At 38.7% G+C, this 23,330-nt stretch overlaps 1 protein-coding gene across 1 annotated transcript; it reads left to right on the forward strand.

Annotated features, from left to right (window-relative positions):
- Nucleotides 1–20: 20 nt before the first annotated feature.
- SPCS2 (signal peptidase complex subunit 2) lies at nt 21–21,963 on the forward strand. Its single transcript, XM_043482737.1, has 5 exons — nt 21–170; nt 12,638–12,721; nt 13,602–13,762; nt 15,465–15,599; nt 21,066–21,963. Exons 1-5 carry the CDS (start codon nt 57–59, stop codon nt 21,250–21,252), a joined length of 681 nt encoding a protein of 226 aa, XP_043338672.1. The 5' UTR covers nt 21–56; the 3' UTR covers nt 21,253–21,963.
- The last annotated feature ends 1,367 nt before the right edge of the window (nt 21,964–23,330 follow it).

Here is a 23,330-nt window from a genome sequence, read left to right on the forward strand (position 1 = left end):
CAGCCAATCGGCTTCAGACAAGTTTAGGAGGGGAGGGAAACGCAGAGGCAAGCAAGATGGCGGCGGCGGCTTCTCAGGGCGGGAGAGCCGGTGGTGGCGGAGGCAGTAGTGGGGCTGGCGGTGGCTCCGGCTGTGGGACAGGTAGTAGCCGTAGCGGTTTACTGGACAAGGTGAGAAGTCGACTCTTGGGGACAGTCGAAGCCTGGGGAGCGCCAGGGAGGCGGCGAACCCCTCTTCCCATCCTCGCCCCCCTTTTCTTCTGCGGCTTCTCAGAGGGAGTTCTCGTTGGCCCACCGTGGGAACCTTAACCGGTGCTTGTAGCTAGCTTCGCTCAAACCTGGGCTGTCTCCTCTTGAGGACTTTTTTTCTTCTGGGAAGTGTTCCTCCTAAATGCTGGCCACTACAGCTTCTTAAGACAATTTAATTAGCCCCACATTTCAGAGCGCCATCGCTTTTCCTCGATGGTGCTGGGGGGCCACTGTTGAATGTGTTCATTTCACGGACAGGGAAGATTGAATCTCGAGTGAATGAAAGCAACTCTTCGAAGTTAGTAGTCTCCAAGCTCCCCACGACGACCGCCACACTTGCATGCTGCTGCAGATTCCAAAGTGCTCTTGGGTTTTTGCTTCCTGAAGTTTCTAGGCGTTTTATCCCGATACCCGAATACTGAACTTCGAGTACCGACTTCTCCTACGGCCTAACAAGAAGTCTTTAAGATTTATCTTTTTTTCCCCTTCTCCTTCTACACTCCCCCCAACCCCCGCACCTCCTCCCCCTCTTTCTCGCCTTGCTACCAGGCCAAGTGAATGTGTCTTGGGTGAATAGGATGCATATGCTTGCTACCTGTTCACGCTGACCTCTTTTCCCCTTTCTCCATCCAGGTTTTTTTTTTTTTTTTTTTTAAATGCGGGCTTAGCAACAGGGACTTAAAGGAAAAATGAAAATTCTCCTGAGTTAGCCTTTCTTGCCCTTTACATAGCATTTTGAAAGAAACAATTGGGTGGAGATCCGGGTCCTAGTACTGCTTCTGCCCCTGATTAGTTGTGTGGCCTTGAAATGTGCTTCTTCTCCCAGTGTCTTATTTCCTTATCTGTAAAATGAATGTATCCTAAGGTTTCTTCCAGTTCTCTCATTGTAGGGTCCTGGGTCAGTTTGATGAGAAATGATAAGCTTGGGGTTTTGAACATAGTCAGGATTGTTAACTTTTAATTGAAAACAGTTTTCAGACTTCTGTGTGTTTAACACCTGCTGAGTGCTTAAGAAATGAGTAGGTGATCATATTGAGGGGTTCCTATCCAGATCTTTTTGCTTCTCTTTTTGGGTGTCATTGGTTTTGAATTACACGGGCTTCCCTGGTGGCTCAGACGGTAAAGAATCTGCCTGCAATGCTAAAGAATCTGCCCGCAAAGCGGGAGACCTGGGTTCAATCCCTGGGTGGGGGAGATCCCCTGGAGGAGGGTATGGCAATCTCCTCCAGTATTCTTGCCTGGAGAATCTATGGACAGAGGAGCCTGGCGGGCTACAGTCCATGGGGTTGCAAAAGTTGGACACGATTTAGCGACTAAGTACAGCACCCTTTTAGGGCTTCCAAGGTGGCACAGTGGTAAAGAATCCTCTTGCCAGTGCAGGAGACACAAGAGGCTCAGGTTCAATCCCTGGGTCAGGAAGGTCCCCTAGAGTAGGAAATACTGTTCAGTATTCTTTGCCTGGGAAATCTCATAGACAGATGGGGTTTCCTGCTAAATCCCATTGGCAGGCTACAATCCATGGGGTCACAAACAGCCAGAAGGGACTGAGCACACATACATACATATATTCTTAACATTTAAGAGATAGGAACATGTTCTGGCCTGTTCCTATCCAGCAGTTGGGATGGGAAATTGCTCCAAGCTATGTGAAAGTATTGGGGATTGATGATCATTGGCAATTGTTTTCCTGTTGGGTGAACACCTCATGGCCTGTGTTCATGCTGTCCCATTGAGTGCTCTTGCTTTTTCCTCCACTTCAAGCAGATATTAAGCATGGACAGTCTGCTAAGGCAGTGATTACTGAAAAGTAATAATATGAAGATTAGCAAGTCATTTAATGTCACTGTTTTCCTTTCTTCACCTGAAATATTAGAGTTTGGGGGAGAATCAAATGAGATGATATACATGAATGACCTCTGTAACTTAAGAGTATATAATTCAGATATGTAATGGCAGAGGAAAAAAATAAAAAATCCTGCTGTCAGAAAATACTCAGTATAGCAGAGTATAAGTCCAAAATACTGAACATAAAAGAATTTGGCATTCACTTGTGCACTTTTTACGAAGTTCAGGTGAGAGAGAGAATGATCTGTGAGATCCATATGAGGAGGGGTGGGAGCCCTGGTGGAGCTGGGACCTTATTTTGAGAGACAGATGGCATACCGGGTAAAAATGTCCTTGAACAAAGGTGTATGGTTAGTGCCTGTTGTTTCTCAGGTACTCTGTTGACTGACTGTAACCAGATAGAGAAGGGCATGGGTTGCCCGAAGTAGGAGTAGGAAGCCTGCTGAAGGTGTTTGAGTCTAATATATAAAGTGGTTTTAGAAGAATCATTCAGATAGTTGGGAGTGGTAGAATTTAAAAGTCTTCTTCTAGGCCTCATACCATACTGCTGTATGGGGTTTAATACAAAAAGAAAGACATGTTTGAATTCTAGTGCAGCATGTTGAAAACTATATGGTGTTGGATAAGTTATGTGGTATTACTGAGCTTAAATTTCCTTATGTAAACAATGTGGATACACATACATAATTGTGGCTTACTGTGAATATTGTTGTATAATGAATTGATATATGGCCTTTGTAAAGGGCTATAAAAGCAGAATGACAAGGTGAGGAGAACTCTAACTTAATATAGCAGAGACAGATGAAAGGCTTCACAAAAGAGAACGTTGGCAGAATTAAGCACGAAGTGAGGGGCCGAGGAGAGAGAAAATAAACCCGGAGCTGTTTAGGTGTTTTTACTTGGAAAGCTTGATTTCAGCCTTACATTGAGTTGTTCTTCCTCTGAAGTCTTTAGCATTTATTACACATGGGAATTTAGCTGTCACTTAATATGACATATTGTTTTGTATCCTGCCCCTAATTAGTATGTCAGTTTCCCATGAGAGGTTCTCTGTGGTGATCAACATAGAATAAGTACTTGAAGCATTGAATTTGGCAAAGAGAAAACTTCATATCTGCCACCCCAGTCTTCAGATACTGCCTTAGAGGATGGTGCCTTTAACTGTCTGAAAATCAGGTACTGTGGAAGAGAACATGGAGAAAATGAGGGACTGTCACCTTACATTTCTTTAATTCGATTTGTTTTGTTTTTTTGGAGGGTTTTTATTTCTTGCAGCTGTAGTTTTATTTGCCATGAAGAACTGTAATAAAGAGATGCAAATGTGCTTCTAGTTTTGCCTAAACAGATGTGAGTTTCTGCTCCTTTGAAACTGACTTGGAGAACAAAGCAATTCTAGCTTCCTGATCTTAAAAATAGATATGCAGATATAACCTTCCAGCTTCCATCACAGAGTAACTTAGATCATTGTGATAACTTATTTCCCCAAAATGCATTAAAGTATTTTGTTCTGTGTAGCAGTCTATTAAAAAAAAATTGTTTACTTAATTTGTTTTGGCTGTTAAAATTGACATGTGGTATTAAAGCAACAGGGCTTCTATGGTAGCTCAGACAGTAAAGAATCTGGCTGCACTGTGGGAGACTTGGGTTTGATCCCTGGGTCAGGAAGATCCCCTGGAGGAGGAGATGGCAACACACTCCAGTATTGCCTGGAAAATGCTATGCACGGAGGAGCTTGGTGGGCTATAGTCCATAGGGTTACAAAGAGCTGGACTTGACTGAGTGACTGACACTACTACACTGTTAAAGCATGCTTTTCAGACCTGTATCCAAATTTTAATCTCATATCTGGATTTCTGTCTCCTGGCTGGATTTTTTGGCTATTGAAATTGGCATGTGGTATTAAAATACGCTTTTTAGAAGCTGTACCCAGCCCTTTTAACTTCATTTATGTATTTCTGTCTCCTGGCTGAACTGTCAACCTGATCTTAATGCAGAGTTTTTATATCTTAGTAGTTGAGAATATAGGTTCTGGTGCCAGGCTGGCTGGCTGGCTTTGAATTCTTGCTCTGCCACTTATCAGAAATGTGTTCTTGGGCACATTAATAAATCTCTTTGTATCTCAGTTTCCTCATCTGTAAAGTGGGAATAATAATAGTTTTTACCTTAAAAAGTGGTTTCTGGTACATAGTAAACATTGAACGAAACATAGATAGCTGTCTGCCACTAACTAGCTAGTTTCTCTGGACTTCTTAGATAATATTTTTTGTAACGTGTTATGAAGACTATTTGCATCAGACCCTCTTGGGGTTTTAGTTAAAAATACAAACTTCTGGACCTCATCCCAGAACCAAATCAGGTTCTCTGGAGGTGGGGCCTGGACAGCTGCATGGTTTCACACATAACTATTTATTTATTTATTTCCTCTACATTTTAACAGTTACATCCAGGTTGAGAACTTCTGTCTTAGATAACTTTTTAAATCCCTTCTGATTCAGACATTTTAAGATTTTTTTTTTCCTGTTTGGTTTTCGATTCTTCTGCTTAATCAATAGTGATTTCTCTGAAGTGTTTGTATTGAAGAGATCTTGAAATTCATCTGTTCCAACCTCCTCATTTTAGAGACATAGATACAGACATTGATACAGTTGGAGAGGGGAAGATGAAGCAATTTATCCAAGACCACACAGTCAGCTACAGTTCCAGAACCTGGCTGCCCAGCTCTTCATCCAGTACTCTTACCTTACTCAGCACATTGCCTTTCGTACTGGAGCAGACCATGTTCTAGCTACTGTAGTAGTGGAAAGAGCATCTGATTTGAAGTTGGAAGACCTAGCCTCAAGCCATGGCTTTGTCACCCACCAGCTGTGCATCCTTAGGTCATATATATTCTTCAGTGGGATCTTCACTTGCCAAACTTGAACAGGGTAGTATGCCTGTACCCTAACCAGGCTCTGACAGAGTGAACAGTTTTATGGCACTACTGTGGTGCCTGTGTTTGTGTTTAAAGAAATAAGATGCAGACTTTTAATTGCATTTTGCAAACCAAACTTTAAAAACATGTCAAAACTCGTTATTTTTGATTCATCAGAAAAGTTTTTCTTATCAAAGGACATTATCAAGATTTAAGTGGAAAGACAGTCCACAGCATGAGAGAAGATATTTGCAAGTCGTATATCTGATAAGGCTCTAGGATCTAGACTATATAAAGTGTCTTCTAACTTGATAATAAAAAAGACAAACCAATTTTGAAAAGAATAAAGGATGTGAATTAACGTTTCTTCATAGAAGATATATTAATACAAATGGTCACATGAAAAGATCTCAACACCATTAGTTACTAGAGAATGCAAATCAAAACTGCAATGAGAAGCCACTAGGATGGCTATAATAAAAAAAGAAAAATAACCTTTTTTGGTGAGGATGGGGAGATATTGGGACCCTTCTGCATTTCTGATGGAAATGTAAAATGATGAAAAAGTTATAACTCAGCATGTCCCACTCCTAGTTATGAACTCAAGAGAATTGAAAATGTGTCTACACAAAAACTTGATCATAGCAGCATTATTCACAATAGCTAAAAGGTGGAAGCAAGCCATAAAAGTGTGGTATATCCATGCCGTGGAGTATTCTCTGGCCATAAAAAGGAATGAGACACACATGACACAATATGGATGAACCTTGAAAATACACTAAGTGAGAAAAGCTAATCACAAAAGGCCGCATATTACACGATTCTATAAATAAGAAATGTCTGGAATAGGCAGATTCATGCAAACAGAAAGTAATGGTTGCCAAGGCTGGGAGTGGGGTGGTGGTAATTGGAATAACTGCTTATGGGTATGGGGTTTCTTTTGGGGATGATGACAATGTTTTGGAATTAGATGGTGATGGTTGCATAATGTTGTGAATAGAATAAAAACCATTGCACATTTTTATATGATGAGTTTTCTGATACGTAAATTAGATCTCTTTTTAAAACTCATTCTTTTTACAGCGTTTATGGCATAATCTTTAAAGCATCAAGTTATTCTTTTTAACTACTTACTCATCACTGTATAACACAGTGGTATCATAGATGTTAATAACCTCTGACAGCCCAGCTCCCCTGTTTTAGCTGTTGCCTGCACCGTTTCTCTGTTCTAACCTCCATCTTGTCAGATCTCAATAGTGGTTTTTCTTATTACCTGATCTTGAGTATATGACTCATTGATCACTTCTTTCTTGAAATATTTTCTTTCTGTGGCTTTTAGAACGCCACTTATCCTGGTTTTCCTCCTCCACTTATCTGTCTTTATTGTTGTTATTTTTTCTTCCTGACCTGTAAATACTGGCAAGCCCCTGGACCTGTCTGTGTACAATCATCCCAGGGAGATACACGTGTCCTGGCTTAAATACTGTCTGTAAGTTAATGACTTCCACATTTATGTTTTCAATATAGACCTCTGCTCTGAGCCCCAGGTGTAAATGTCTCAGTGCCTACTTGCCATAGCTGGAGTGAGTCTACTTACCTCCACTTACTTAGCTCCACTTACTTAACCTCCACTTATTTACCTCCACTTACTCTGGTGTTGCCACTAATGTTCATGCTCATAACTAACGTGGTAATTTCTAAGCTGCAACTTAACTCCAGTGATAACTATAGACAGTAATAAGCCACTATTAAGAAGTAATTTTCTTTGCAGTATTTCTTGGCCGTTTTTATTAAAAAAGAAAAAAGATGGAAATTGAAGATTATGCTACCAGGAGCTATAATATCTCTTTTAGAGATATCTTGGTATTTCTGAATTGTACTCTAAATTAGATGATAGTAAGCTTCCTCAAGACAAACATCATTTGCTCCCCAAATTGAACTTTTTTTTTTTCTTATTTTCGAGTCCAACACCTTAACCACTCGGCCACCGTGACTTCCTTTTTTTTCTTATTTTGAACTTACTGCTTTGTGATCTTTTCACAAATGTGTATATGTGGGAGGCAGGGGTGTGTTATTTTCAACTCAAATAGTATCTCAGCTTCTGAGTCTGCCATAAGTTTTCATAATCTTATTTTGGTTTAGAAAATTCTGAAATCACTATAACTGTAGAGCCTAAACATCTCAAATTCAGCATATGCAAATGTGTATTTCTCTTCTTTCCTGCTCAGTTCCTTCTCTTGGAAAACAACATGACAGCTTAGTTATCTAAGCCCAAATTCTAGTCTAGTGGTCACCTCTGTCTTTTCTCTTTCACAGTTTTTGTACTAGTCTGATAGTAAGTCCTGCCAGTTGTACCTCATAAATATTCCCTTTTTATCCCCCTGCTGCTGCTCTAATTCAAGCTCTGCATCTAAATTGGGCCCTGTCTGATGAGTTTATCTCCATTGTTACTCCCCTCCGACCTTTTGCTAAGTTGCCTCTAAAAATGACTTTTTAAAAAAACACAAATTGGTTGTGTTGTTCACCTGCTTAAAATATTTTCCATTGCTTGTTTTAGAATAAAGTCTCAAGTCCCTTAACCTAGTAAATAAGGTCATCTAGGATATGCTCCGTCATGTGCCATATTTCCTACTACCTTCCGTCTTTGCAGCCTGTAGCCACCATCTAATCTGAGAGAGTCCAAAGAAGGGAGAAAAAGGGTTTAATATTTCTTCAAGCCAATATTAATAAAAAGAGTTAATAATATTTCTTCAAGTTCCTTTAAAATCAGAGCAGGGTCCTTCTGTTGAAACACTTTACCTCTGGTATCCTCATCTCTTCAGTGTGAATTGAAGAATCTTTTGAGTCTTTCTGCCCAGTTGTCAGGCTAAGGAACTTTATGAAGCAATCCACTGAGATCTTTATCACTGCATAACTTTACTTCTGTTTTCACTGTACTAAAATTTTTTAATTCAAATTTGCAGTGGAGAATCGTAACTAAGGTTGAGTCTGTAATGTTCTCTGAAAGCCGTCAAATGCATAAATTTTATGAATGGTTTGTCATCAAGGTTTGGCATCAGATATGCTGGCTTGATAGTGTTTTGTGCTGATAGTGGCAGAGAAGTGATTTCTTTAAGATAGGACTTTTTGAACCATATTTTCAGCCAAATAGCAGTTGGTTTCAAATGGAAGAAAATGGAAAATTCCAAATATTTTATATCCTATAGGTTTTGTTGGCATATTAAGATTAAAATCTTTTTAAGCTTTTTTTTAGGTTATTAACTATAACTTAAGAATCAAGATACTTTATGTGACTGTCACTTCAGAGATCTGTTTCCTTTTGGTTTTGATGGCTAATAATTCCTTTCCTTGTATTTTGTGGGAAGCAGTGTAAAGTAGTGAAAGAGTACAGGTTTTGAAATCATGAGAACTTGATTAGGTCCCAGCTTTACTACTTTCTAGCTTTCACCTTGGGCAAATTTCTTAGACCCTTAATGTTATCTGTAACATCTGTAAAAAGAGGATGCTAGTCAGTTTGGGCTGCTCTAATAAAAATACCATAAATTTATTTCTCACAGTTTTGAGGCTGGGAAGTCTGAGATCTAGTGCCAGCATGGTTGCATCTGGTGACAGACTTCTTAACTACTTGCAGACAACCTTATTGTATCCTCACATAGTGGAAAACAATAGAAGCAAAGTCTCTCATGTCTTTTTATTGAGGCATTAATCCCTTTCATGAAGCCCCTCATGACCTAATTACTTCTCAAAGGTACCACCTCCTAAAACCATCACATTCTGGTTTAGGATTTCAATATATGAATTTGGATAGCGGGAGAGGGATGGGGATAATGGACGGAGTCTGGAATAGTAAACCAAGCAAAGAGTGAGACATGGTATCTAAGAAAAGGGGGATCAGCCCAAGAGGAGGTTAAGGGAACCCTCAGAGATGTGGTAAAGGGAGACTCCAGAATGACAGTTACACAGTGGGCCTAGAAAGAAATCCACCTAGATTGAAGCAGGTCAGAAGGCTTCCAGAGAGGTTTCTCTAGGAAGATGAAATTCACAAAATGCTCAATATTATTGCAAGTATTGAGAGGAGATTTAAGAACTGGAGAAGAATTTGAGAATATATTGGTGAGAAATACACTGTCTGATTAAAAACAGCCACGAAAACAGTAGTATCTCCAAGGAAAGCAAAAAGCTATGCAGAAAAGGAATCCTAACCTATTACATGACTTAATCTGTGAACAGCATTTATGATCATATTGTAAACTCCAAATAATGATCTAGCAAAAAATTAAGGTATTATGTAATAACAAATCAATATTGGTCTACTATAACTATATTCAAGAGATGGTGAAGGAGGAGCAGGAAAAGTAAATGTGAAAGTGATAGGGGATGAATTGGTTAAATCTCATCTTTCATGGTGGGTGAAAAAAGTCAGAAGACTTAATGCTGAACACTAAAAATAATAATATAAACTTTTCCCTAAGATATAGAGGTGGATACCCAAAAAATCAGCCTAAGGAATTGAAATTCCTGTCTGTCTGTGGGGAGTGGGAAATGAACAATGTCAGGAGTGTCTCAGAGGAGGGAAAGCAGGACTGCTAAATCTTTTTTTAAAAATTTTAATAACTTACAGAACTCTTTAAACCATGTGCATATATGACCTTGGTGCAAATATTAGCTTAGTCAACACTGATTGTTGATCGTGCCCAATATACATGTATCTCTAATACATAGGAAATGAGGGGAAGAGGAACTGTGTGCCAGGTTACCACATCTGCTGTATCTCAGTTGGCAATACTGCCTGTGTATCAGAGCTCCCCGGGATCGCTCTGCTCTGTTATTCATTAGAAGTACCTGCAGGGCCATACTCTTGGGTAAGATTTATTACAGCAAATGAATACAAAGCAAAATCAGCAAAGGGCAGAGATGAATAGGATGAAGTCCAGAGGAAATCAAGTGCAGGAGTCTGAGAGTCCTCTCCCACTAAATTCCCACCGGTTGTGCTTAATTCCTTTAGCAACAATGTGATGTGATGTGTGTGAAGTGTTGTCTGCCAGGGGATCTCACTAGAGACTCAGTGCCCAAGTTTTTTATTAAGGGGCTGATTAAATAGGCACCCTCTGCCTGGTCCATGCCAAAATTCCAGACTCCTAGAAGAAAAACAGGTATTTAGCATAAACCATGTTGTTTATACAAACAGTTTAGGCATAGTGAGCTACTCTTTATCACTTAGGGAAAGTTTTAATGTCAGTGTAGGAAACCATTTACCAGCCAACCTCCCACATGCCAGCCAAGAGCCATCCTTTTACACAGGTTTTTCTAAGGATGGCAATCTAAGATCTATATTTCTTTTCTACACAGAATTTTCTTGTGATTTATCCTGAGAGGTTCAACATAAAAGAAACCAACCTTTGTCTTATTTATTAACTACAAAGGAAGATAATTTACTCAGGGTTGAGGAAGAGAAGTGAGGGAAAGAAGATGGTTTCTAAAATACCTTGAATAGCAGTGGAGAGTACATGACCAATATCATACATTTTAGTTGATGGACAGTTTTTGAGAATGATGGAAAATGTCCGCCCTCCTGCCCTTTTTCTAGATGTGTCTCTGTGCTACAGCAGAGATGCTATTTGCTTTGACATAGGCTAAGGTTTTTCATGTACACTGAATGAATGATGCTCCCATCTCTTCAGAAATCAGTTATAAATTTCCTTAGTCATGTAATTGACTGGAAACGTTCTTGTTCCACTTATTGAACATCCTTCTAGGTACCAGTGGAATTAGAACTGAGGCTATATTAGAACACATTGTGATGGCTTCTAATGCATTTTATCCCCCAAAATTGCCAAGAAATTATCCTCTGAATTGTAGAGGCAAGTTTCTTTTCTATATTGCATTGCAAGTGGTGACGTGTGGCTGAGTTTCTATGAGAACATCATTTTTTTGGAATGAGCCAAAAAAGACTTAATGACTTTCATTCATAAATAATTCAAATTCTGCCATGGATTCTGGCTGTACAGGTTTCTTTCTTTTGCTCACTGTTACCAAAATGGGATTTACTAAACTAAGTATAAGCGAGCTATTTAGCTAGATATCCTGTTAATTTCTTCTTGCTTCAATTTGTATTTTTAAAATTAGGTGTCATGTTTGATTTGTAGGCTGGCAGGCTGTGAGAATCTTATTACAGCATGCTGCCAGTAGTAATTTCTCAAAGAAAATTCTTGTTTTTATGAGACACAAAGGGGAGAAGCCTTGATTTGAGTTTTAAGCACTTGAAGTATGACTGTTTTAGCTCATGTATTTTCTCCCAACAGACTTCACAGAGTAGTTTTTCTTTTATGTGTAATAGCATGTAGAAATACAAAATTAAGTTTGATGAATTATATTTTCGTGTTCCTTTAAAATCTCATGTTTTACAGATATTTATTCCATCTCTTTATTTCTCGTCCGCAGCATCTCTGAACTTGTGCTCAATCAGAGAGTTAAATAATATTAAGATTTCTTCTCTGTCCTTCAGTAAAATCTATACTAAAGCCAAATGAATTTTGGATTGTCTGCTGGTTTGTAATTTTTATGACATATGATATTTGTTCACTTGATCTGAAAAAATTTGAGTTGGACGTATGATCTATAAAAAGGCAGGTTTATCAGATTATTTCTGTACCCTGTTTCACTTAACCTACATTCACATAATCACTTAAATTTGAGAAAAAAAAATTTACAGAATCTATTCACATGGTTAACAGTGAAAGAGGTACTCATTGAAAAGTCTCATTCCCACCCATGTCCCTTAGCCTTTTCCTGGGTGTACCATAGTTTGTTTAACCAGTCCGGTGTAAGTGAGCTCTTGAGTTATATTTTTATAGTTGCAAATGTGCTGCAGTGAATAACCTTGTATATTATTTCATGTCTGTGCATATAAGGAAAAATTCCCAGAAGTGGGAAGTTGAATCCAAGATGCTAAGTTATCTTCTGTAGGTGTTACACCATTTTGAACTTCTACCAGCAGTGTGTGTGAGAGAATCATTTGCCTTTAATTAGCACAGTATTTGGGAACCTTTATAAACCTCTACAGATGAGGGAAATTGAAGCAGGCTTTGTCCAAAGTCACGTACCTAACTGGTGATAAGACTCAGTTTTTAATTCAAAATATTCTTTCCAAAAGACTACACTGAATCTGCTGTTTATCTTACTTAAGGTGTGCTGGTAAAATGTAAAATGTCGGGAGACAAAAATGTATTAAAGTAGACCATCCTTTTGTTAGTGTGTGGATGGATATTGTCTGAGTTTTGTAGTCGCAAAGTGATAGGACGAACAGATGAAATTCCTTTCTGTTCCCACATTTGGGTAAAATGGGGATGGGATATCTGAGTTCACACTACAGTCTCTACAACCCATGTCAGTGTTCTGCCCTTGTAGATTTGACTTTTCAGCATGGAGACTGTCTACATCATATGATTACCACTTGATTGTAGTGACCTAGTTTCCTTCAAATTTATTTTCAAGTGTTTTGTTGTTTAGCTGTCCAACATCAGGAGAGAGAATAAATATTATGCATACTTGAGGATGCTCTTAAGGAAGTAGTTCACTTACTTTTAGTAAGATGCCATGTCTTTTAATGCACAACTTACCATTTGTTTTACAGTGGAAGATTGACGATAAGCCTGTAAAAATTGACAAATGGGATGGATCAGCTGTGAAAAATTCTTTGGATGATTCTGCCAAAAAGGTACTTTCTTGGGGGCAGAGGTGAGGGACGGTGTCCGTTAGTTCGTGTATAATTGATGGCACATCTCTTGCAGGACTTTTTCTTTCTGTGCATTGGAATGAGTTTAGTTTTCAGTATTAGGAATTGAGACAGAAAGCATTTTCTGAACCTTGCAGTATATATAGGGGAACATGTGTTAAAATACAATTATTACTTCCTTCAAATTTCTCTTCAAATTCTTTATTTTTGAATTCCAGAAAACTAGTAATCTGTTGTTTTTGAGATTAATTAGCCTAGAGGCAAGAGGGTTGAGGGAATATAGGATGGTCATGCATAATTGATCATCTCTCTATTTTAAAAGGGAAAAGAAAATTTTAGCTTCAGTCTAAAGAAGAAGATAAGGATTTAAAGAAATGTGCCAGAAGTTGATGAGCTTTTTCTCTGCGATTTTTGTAAACACATTGAGTCTTTTTTTTTTTGCTCCAAGTGGCAAAATCCTGATTGGAGAGAACTACTTGGTCATTTAAATGATTAACTTAACTTTCATCATGGAAACAGAGAAGGCAATGGCTCCCCACTCCAGTACTCTTGCCTAGGAAAATCCCATGGATGGAGTAGCCTGGTAGGCTGCGGTCCATGTGGTCGCTAAGAGTTGGACACGACTGAGCGACTTCACTTTCACTTTTCACTTTCATGCATTAGAGAAGGAAATGGCAACCCACTCCAGTATTCTTGCCTGGAGAATCCCAGGGACGGGGGAGCCTGGTGGGCTGCCGTCTGTGGGGTCTCACAGAGTCGGACACAACTAAAGTGACTTAGCAGCATCATGGAAATTAAGAAGAAAAGCAGGTACAAGGAGGGAAGTAGTCCTACTAACTTGGTTCCTTGTTCTTCTCACTAGGTACTTCTGGAAAAGTACAAGTATGTGGAGAATTTTGGTTTAATTGATGGTCGCCTCATCATCTGTACCATCTCCTGTTTCTTCGCCATCGTGGCTTTGATTTGGGATTATATGCATCCCTTCCCAGAGTCCAAACCTGTTCTGGCCTTGTGTGTTATATCATATCCTTTAAGCTCAGGTTTGTTTTCTACTGACAGTTTTTTTTTAAATCTCTACTGATATTCTTCTCTGAAAGTGAAAGTTAAGTCGCTCAGTCGTGTCTGACTCTTTGCGACCCCATGGACTGTAGCTTACTAGGCTCCTCCGCCTATGGGATTTTCCAGGCAAGAATACTAGAGTGGGTTGCCATTTCCTTCTCCAGGAGATCTTCCCAACCCAGGGATTGAACCTGGGTCTCCCGCATTGTAGGCAGATACTTTACCATCTGAGCCACCAGGGAAGTTCTTACCAAAAAAAAACAAACTTTCACCTTGGGGCCGCTAATGTTAAGATTTAACATTATGAAATGTAAGCATCTGTAAATTTGTTATAATTATTGATATTTTAGATTCAATATGGTTATTTTATTTTTAATTCTGTTATTAATGTAGACATTATAATCTAAGTGTGAGCACTTAGTAGCAAAACACACAGCCAGGCTTCCCTGACCTTCACTATCTCCTGGAGTTTGCTCAGACTAATGTCGATTAAGTTGGTGATGCCATCCAGCCATCTCATCCTCTGTGTACAAACTGATCTCAAATCATAGTCCCAGAATTTGCATCTTGACTCCTTTCAGTATCACACAAACAAACCCATTATGAACTTTTTCACAATTAAGGCAGTTCAAAGAATATGCTGTGGGTTCTAGAGACAGTTCCCAAAGGAGTTCCAAAGAGGTTTGAACAATGACAGCAACCTTATTATAATTATATGGCCTCTCAAGAAACTGCCTTAATGGAATTTCTTTTGTTTGGTTATACTTGTTTAAAACAAAACAGGATCTTGTCATTTTTATAATCATACCATTTTTATACATAATAGTAATGAGTACCATTATAAATGTCTTCTGTGTGCTATACTCTTAAATGTATATATAGCATCACTAAATCTAATGACAATTCTAAAAATCTGTTTAATTGCCATTTTAGAGGCAACAGTGTTAAGCCTTGGAGTAAGGAGTAATTTGTCGAAATTACATTGGTTAAAAACTAGAATTCAAATTTAGGACTGCTTTACTCCAAAGCTCATTGACTTTGCACTATTTAAATGATATATGTACACAGAGTTCTTATGCCAGTTTTTGGCACACAGGAACCCAAATATGGTAGCTAGTACTGTCAAAAACTGAGTTTAATAATAAGCCTATATGTATGTATGAAGTAATTATTCTTACAGTAAGCTAAACTGTTGTAATCACCCAGCTGGCTTACTTAGTAGAGCATGGGACTCTTTAGTAAACTGCTTTAAAGTCAGTTTCCCTTTCTTTTAATCACCCTTGAAATTGGTTGTGTGGTCAAGTCCACTGTGGTTATTTGTTTTTTATCGTATGGAGAAATAAACACTGGTCTTGACAAACTGGGTAGTAGAGGATCTTCTTATATATGTTGTCCTTGAACAGAAGAGAGAGAGCTGGTTTATGCCCTCTACCTTTTTCTTTTCTTCCTGAGATGGTCTTTGCAGAACTAACCAGAGAGATCCTTGCTTCTCTTGCAATAAACATAAGGATGAATACAAAGTAATTACAATTTCAGTAATTTTACAGCAAGAAAAAACTGTGTTCTTTAGGACTATTACGCAAGTTTTTGTAGCCCTTGCTTGTCAGTTTGTGTTATTTCTCTTTTGTGTGTATGTTGTGTATTTTCCCCTTAACTTTATCTGCACCTATTTTGTGATGATGGGGATCCTGACCATTTATACTTCGTATAAGGAGAAGAGCATTTTTCTCGTGGCCCACAGGAAAGATCCTACAGGCATGGATCCTGATGATATCTGGCAACTGTCATCCAGTCTCAAGAGGTATGACTATCCTCACGGATTCCTAAATCCTGAGGTTGGGTTTTCTCTGCGTGTTTAGTCATTATCAACAGACTATTATATGTCTACTCTTTGCAGATTAGAGTGCTAGTCATATAAAGTGAAGAAAGGATTATGAATGAACTAGAAGATTTTTCCTGTTGCACTTCTGAGATTGTATTGTCACAGAAGTGCTCTGAGGATGAATTGTGGGAGAAAGTAACTTTGGTGGAAGAATGAAGAACAGTTCTGTTTCCTTGTGGCCAATAAACGGAGCCAATTAGAGAGCAGAACTATAAACTATATAAAACTATAAAGGCCAGAAGTATGAAGTCAGTTGTCTTTGAAGAACCACCTTAGCTTCTGTGTCTTCTGTGATCCTGACTGCAGTCTGTGCAATCAGAAATCTCTGAAGCAATGCACTGGGCAACTCAGAGAAGCACAATTCAGTCTGTTTCTGACCAATAATAGGTGTAACTTTGTGCAACTGACATCTCAGGTCTTCTAAGTATCCAGAACTGGATTCAAATTCCAGCTCATCTCTAGCTGTGTGACTTTTGGTATATTGGGTAAACTAGTTGAGCTTTAGTAGGGTAAAAATGACTTGTAGAGTTGTTGTGAGGTTGCCAACTGGTATATATAGTTGACTTTTGAACAACAGGAGTTTGAACTGCATGGATCCACTTATATATGGAGTTTTTCCTTTCAGTAGTAAATACTGAAGTACTGCATGATCTATTATTGGTTGAATCCACAGATTTCGAACTGTGGATACAGAGGAACCTTCTATATGGAGGAGTAACTATAAGTTATATGTGGATTTTCAACTGCACAGAGGGTCAGCAACCTTAACACTGCCCCCTTGTTGTTCAGCTGTACACCAAGCATTATGATAACAAGTATCTACTGAGCATTTACTATGTACTGAGTATTGTGCCAACTGCATTGTCTCATTTAAACCTTAGAACAACCCATTTTAAAGATAAGAACGCAGGCTCAAAGGGTATAATTAATTTTTCCATGGTTATAGAGCCCAGAAGTGAATTTAGCCCATGGCTGAACTCACGCTCTCAGTCACTATCCTAAATACACATGGTAGTGTTCCTAGCACATAGTAGGCTCTCCAGTTACTCACATATATGAAGGTAAGCGTGGCATCAGTGCCATACAGCCTCTCATTACCAGCTTGTGGAGATGCCTGTGAGGAGGAGCTGGGCTTCATTCTGATGTTGCACTGGAGTTCTTATCTCCTGGCAGGACTCATAGCTGCCGTTTTGGTCTCAGCTGTCCTAAATCTATACTCTGTATCAGAGCACTAAAGCAGAATTGGAGAATTCTGGACCCAAGCAGCATCTTGATTTCATTATATACATTCTGACTTAAATATTTTTTTTACCAGCCTTATTGAAATACAGTTTCCACACCATAGTGCACCTATTTAAAGTAGTTCAGTGGTTTCTTATGTTTTTAAAAATGTTTGCAGTCATCACCACAGTCAACTTTAAAACATTTTTATCCTCGCCAAAAGAAACTCTGTACCCTATAGATAAGTCATTTCCCTATCCCCTCATTCTCCCAAACCTTAGGTAACCACTAATCTGCTCTCTGTCTCTATATATTTCCCTCTTTTGGATATTTCATACAGATGGAATCACACAATATGTGATCTTTTGTAGCTGGCTTCTTTCACTTAGCATAATATTTTCAAGGTTCAAACGTATCAATATTTTATTCCTTTTTGTGCCAAATAATATTCCATTGCATGGATATACTACATTTTTCTTAATCCACTTACTAGTTGAGGGCCATTTTAGTTGTTTCCACCTTTTGGCTGTTAAGAATAATGTTGTTATAAACATTTATATATAAGTTTTTGTGTGGATAAACATTTTAATTTCTCATATACCTAGGAGAAGAATTGCTGGGTCATATGGTAACTCTTTGAGGAATTGCCAGACTCTTTTCCAAAACAGCTGCACCATTTTACATTATACTGCTAGTCCCACTAGCAGTATATGAGGGTTCTGATTTTTTTTTTTTTTCCCCACATTCACTGCTGACTTTTATCAACTGCCACATTGTTGGTGCCTGTGGAGAGGAAATATGCCACCTCTGTTCATTCTCCTTGTAGTTAAATACAGACTCACTTCTCTTTGCTTGGAGATGGCTCCTGGTTCATTGGCACTCTCTTTAACATAGCTCCTTTCAGAAGGCTTAATCATTGATTTCAGTATCCCAGTAGATGATTGTTCCAAGATGCTGGCCTCTTAGTTTTACTTTCTCTCCTCTGATTATCTTGTTTTCTGCAGTGTCTTAAATACTTACTTTCTATTAGACATACCCTAGATCTTGGTATTATTGATAACTAATTTCATTTTTTAAATATCTCTCTCTCTGACCATTGCTTTATATTTTTCTAGTTTGTCTCCTTCTTGTTCTCTTGCCCCAACAGTTCTTCAGCCCCAGTGGCATCCATAATCCTTGAGCCCACTATCTTTTTCCCTGGCCCTCTTCTCTTCATTGTCTCACTTGTTCCTTACCTAGCTTAGCTTCCATGGCATTTCTATATTCCAGTTACTCTCTTACTGTCCTTGAGGATCTTTCCTACCTTCTCTGTTCTCAAACTTCTTGCTCTCCTCCCCCACTTCACTCTCAGCTTCTTTTGTTTCTGGGGAGAGAGCAGCAGCCGCAAGTCTCCCATCTTTATCCACTTGCAGCACTCATTACACTCTGCCTTCTTCCTCAGTTCCTATCCAAAGCCTGCACTCCATTCATCCACTTGATTCTGTCCCTTCTTGATTACTTGGTGTTTCCCTCTCTGCTGGGTCATTTTTTCCTGGCATACAAATAAGTTGTAATTTGTCCCAACTGAAAAACTTGTTTTTCTTTTCCCTTGTCCTCCTCATGTGGTCTTCGCAATCCTTTTGTTGTCTTCTCCCATCATCTCTTGGATTTGCTTTTCTTCAGTTCTCTTTCCTCATCCTATTTGACCTGTCACATTTGACACAGTGAATAATTCTCTCCTTGTTATACTTTTTTTAAAAACTAGACTTCTAGGATACCATAGTCTTATAATTCTTATCTTTGTGTGTCTGTTCCTTAGTGTCCTATGTGATTCCTTATCCCCTTTCTCTAAATTTGAAATGCCACTAGTGCCTATTCCTAGCATCTCTTCTCTGTCTGTATTCACTCACTAGGTGTGTTCCTAGCCAGACTTTCAGGACTTTAAATACCATTTGTAATAATGAAGATTTCTAAATCTGTGTTTTCATCCTAGACCTCTTCTTCAAACTCCAGTTATGTCCCAGCTTTCTATTTGACATTGGATCCTACTAAGCATCTCAGAATTAACATATCTAAAACCTAACTCTGCTATCCCTCATCTAAACCTGCTTTTCCTCATTTTCCTCATCTCAGTAAAGGGCAGCTCCATCCTTTTTCTAGATACTCAGATCAGAACTCTGGAATCGTTTTGCCTCCTCTGTCTCTTAGTCCTTTGAATAGGTTGTCAGCAAATTCTGTCAGTTCTACTTTCTAATTATATTCATTCGGACCACTTAATATCTCCACCGTGGCCATCATCTCTCAATTAGGTTACTGCAATAATGTCCTAATGGACCTCTGCAGCTGCTCTCTCTGCCCATAGTCTATTTCCAATACAGTGCGCAGAATGATCCTTTTAAAACATAAGGCAGATCAACTCAACCCTCAGCTCAAAATCCTCTCACGCAGAGAAAAGCTAAAATCCTAAGCATAGCTTAGAAGTCCGTACTTATGTAGCTGCACCCTCCACACATTTGCAGACACACCACAGCCTGTGGCTCTCATCTTCTCCCTCTCCATTCTGTTTGCATTGGCCTGCTTTCTGTTGTTCAGACATTCTGGGCATGTGCTTGCCTCAGGGCCTTTGCATTTACTGTGTCCTGCCTGGAATACACTTTTTCCAGATAGCTTGTTCTCTCACCTTCTTTTAGGCTATACTCAAACATCTGCTTCGTGATGACTTTCCATATTTAAAAGAACATTATAATTTTTATTTTATTGTTGGTTCCCTCACACACACTAAAAGTCTCAAAAGACAGAGATTTGTCTGTTGTATTCATTGATGTATATCCTTAGCATCCAATACTGCCTAGTCCTGAATAGTGGTTGGTCCTGAGTAAATATTTGTTGAATTAATGAGTAACTATTTTTTAAAATAAATTAGATTGTGTCCTGCCTTTATAGCCATGGAACTGGACTCAAAAGTCCAAAAATCACTGTGATATCAGTTGGAAGCAGTTGAGCAGAGCTTGAAAAAAATTTTTGAGGTTTTGAAAGTTTTCAAGGACCTTTACTCCTGTCTACCCAGGTTGAAAGTAACTGGATACACAACAATTTATCGAGCTATGATTTTTTTTTTTTTGAGCACTGGTTAATGATAGGCACTGTTATATCAGTGATCCTATATAGTGGGTGGGACTTTCCCTCTCTTAAACATGCAGGGAAAAATCTGAGGCTCAAGCATCTGCTTCGTCTAAAGGTAATATCAACCTGACAATCCACTGAATATGCCCTAATTAAATGGAGACAGAAACAGGTAGGGATGGCGGGGGAGGAACATTGGCCTGCCAGGGGTTGATGTCATAAACCCTCTTGAATGAATGGAGATAGTAAAGGCCTTCAGGATACCTTAAGGTGTACCTAAACGGGATCTCTGGAATTCATGGAGTAAAAGATACTGCTGGCCTGGGATCAGAGCAGAACCTGAAGCTAGGTTGATTACAGGGAGCAAGGACCCAGCAGCCTGGAATTGGGGAACATCTATGAAAGCAAGGGTTCTTCATTTATTCATTGTGATTTGATTACCTATTAAATACCAATCTAAGAATAGAAAACAAGACAAAATCTTTCCCCTCAAAAACCCCTGAAACTAGTAAAGAACACAAATATGTGATTATCATTTCAATAGATAATTGAATTGACAGCACAGGAGTCTATCATTAGACCTAGCAGATGATGGGCACTCAATATTTGGGTTGATTGATGGATGGTGTATGTATGACAAAGGCAAGACATCTAACTCAGTTTGGGAAGGTTTTCCCAGAAAAGTTTATGCCCAGTATAGTATTAACAAATGGGACCTAATCAGGTAAGACTGGAGAGTAGTGTCTACTGGCCATATCCTTCTACCATAACAGCAAAATAAAGGGCAGAAGTGAGAGAAGATAGTCCATGTGATTTAGCAGTGTATGAAAAGGTAAAGGAGGCACATAGTACTTAAATCAGGGGGGTCATAGCAGCACCTACAAATCAGATTTTTTATCCTGAAGGTCCCCTGATTTTTTTTTTTTTTTTTGGAAAGGATAATGCTGTATGTTCCCTACATCACCAGTAGCTAGCTCAGTGCTATTCTTCAAAAACTCTTGGTGCTCTGTTTTTACTGACTGAATGTCTGTCTTTGGTTTTTGGTTTGTCATCTTTGCTTAGGTTCGATGATAAATACACTCTGAAACTGACCTTCATCAGTGGAAGAACGAAGCAGCAACGGGAAGCTGAGTTCACCAAGTCCATTGCTAAGTTTTTTGACCACAGCGGGACTCTGGTCATGGACGCATATGAGCCTGAGATATCTAGACTCCACGACAGTCTTGCCACAGAAAGAAAAATAAAATAGCTGCTTCTAAAAGCTGCCATCTTTTGGCTGGATCTTGCCGAATTAAGGGGTGAGGGAGAAAGAAACAGAGAACTTAATATGGATAAAGTAAGCAATGTTAAAAATGTCCCTGTTTTGTCTTGAAATTTTAGTGCATTCTGGATAAATAGAAACTTCTAGCTCAGATATGAGAAGTTGTAGCTCTGATATCTAGCTATAGCCTCTTTGGTCTGCTGATTGCATTGTTTTGATTTGCTTTTCTGGAAAAGCATTTTTGCTAAAAGCCGTACAGACTTCCTCCTTCATACCTAGCAGTACTTTATATAGTATAGCTTTGTGCCATGCAGCATTTGAAGACTCAGTTTTTAAAATTGTTAACCTGTTGCTGACCTTTTTATGTTAATTCCTGTTTCAACTGCTGTTTCCCTTAATTTCCCCTAATTCATACAGCTTCTTGTGTATGACAGTTTCCCTTCACACACCATTTTTGTGGGTGTGTGTATATCTGACGTGGGGAGAATTGGGGGGAAAAACATAGCTTTTTAATTTGTTTAAGAGAGACTTTCTGCCTGTTATGTTTTGTGCTTTTAACCAATTAAAGAAGCCAATGGCATTTTTAGTTTTATGTTGTCTATATCTTCCACTGGTATATCCCTGTTGATTTGTTTGTGCCCTTTACTAACTGCCATTTTCTAAAATTTTTTTCAATAAAAGGAAAGAAGATCTGAAAAATGGAGTCATAGTCTTGATGGAAGGAACAGAGCAGTACATGTTGATGGTGTTACTACTATAGGTTTCCTTTGTTTCTGTTTAGTCAGAGGCCCCTGAGAACCTGTAGGTGAGGAACTGCTTGCTTTCCAGTGATGACAGTAATGACACTCAGTACTTACTTTGCTGTGCTGGGTAGTGTTCCAAGTTCTTTATGTGTATTAACTCTCTAGTGCTCCCAGCTGCTCTAAGAAAATCCTGTTATTATCCCCATTTTATAGGTGAGGAAACTGAGACACAAAAATTGGTTAATTTGTGTCCACACAGCTAACAATAGAGTTGGGATTTAAACCTGTTGTGTCTGGCTCCAGAGTTGTGAGCAGCATCGTTTCTAGTATTTTCCCACTAGGGTTCGAGAAGAACTGGGAGTTGCCCAGATCCTGTGACCTATAGGAATATTGTGCTCACCTTGTAAGTACAGTTCCCGCTGAGCCCAGTACCTAATACTATAATCAGTTTATAAGAAACCCCAGTTATCACATCTTCCTCTTTGACTTGGGAAAGTTGCCCTATTTAGCATCACACAGTAGAAGATTGTGGGTGTCACTAGATAGGAAGTTGAAGTCTTGAATTCTGTATTTCCATGAACCTTGGGTAGGCCTTGTAGTTCTCTCCTAGTTTCTTCTCCCCACCCCCCAAGTGGTAATTCTGTTCTGTCAGCCACTTGAAGCTTTTGGAAGTGTAATCAGATAATCATTATAATGAAGGAGTTACTGTTAAACAAGGAATAACCCTCTCCATGACAATTCCTAGGAATTCTTTCATACCAGCTATACCATTTTCTTTACATACATGAACATGTATTTTCTTTTTTTTTTTTCACAAAAATTGAATTACTTTGTGTTTTTTTTTAACTTGGTATTTCTTAAGTACTTTCCCTGTCAGTATACATGGGTCAAATGCATTTTTAATAGTTGCATAATATTCCGTGATAGAAATGCTTTTGATTTAACTGTGATATTTCCTTATTAATTGGTATGTTTATTTTCTTCTGGTTTTTCATTATCCCAAGGGAGAAGTCAATTTGGGAGAAGGGGAGAAAAAGAGATATCCTTGAGTGATAGACAAGAGACCTGGGTTTTCAGCTGTATTTTAATTTGTGGCCTTGGGCAAATCTCATTTCTTCTCTAGGACTAAAAAAACCTTTCATAAGAGCTTTCAGACAGTGTACCCTTTGAGATTATGAAGATTCCTTACTGCCTAGAGATGGCTATATATAAAACATTTTTTATTTCAAAGAATATGAATGCTATTATCCCTTAAATCCCTACTTTGAGATTTCTTAGGCTGTGTGGATGTCTTAAGGTGTTCCGCTGACTCCAGTAACCAGT

The sequence above is a fragment of the Cervus canadensis genome, chromosome 11 (assembly GCF_019320065.1).
Source record: "Cervus canadensis isolate Bull #8, Minnesota chromosome 11, ASM1932006v1, whole genome shotgun sequence".
NCBI classification, from domain to species: domain Eukaryota; kingdom Metazoa; phylum Chordata; class Mammalia; order Artiodactyla; family Cervidae; genus Cervus; species Cervus canadensis.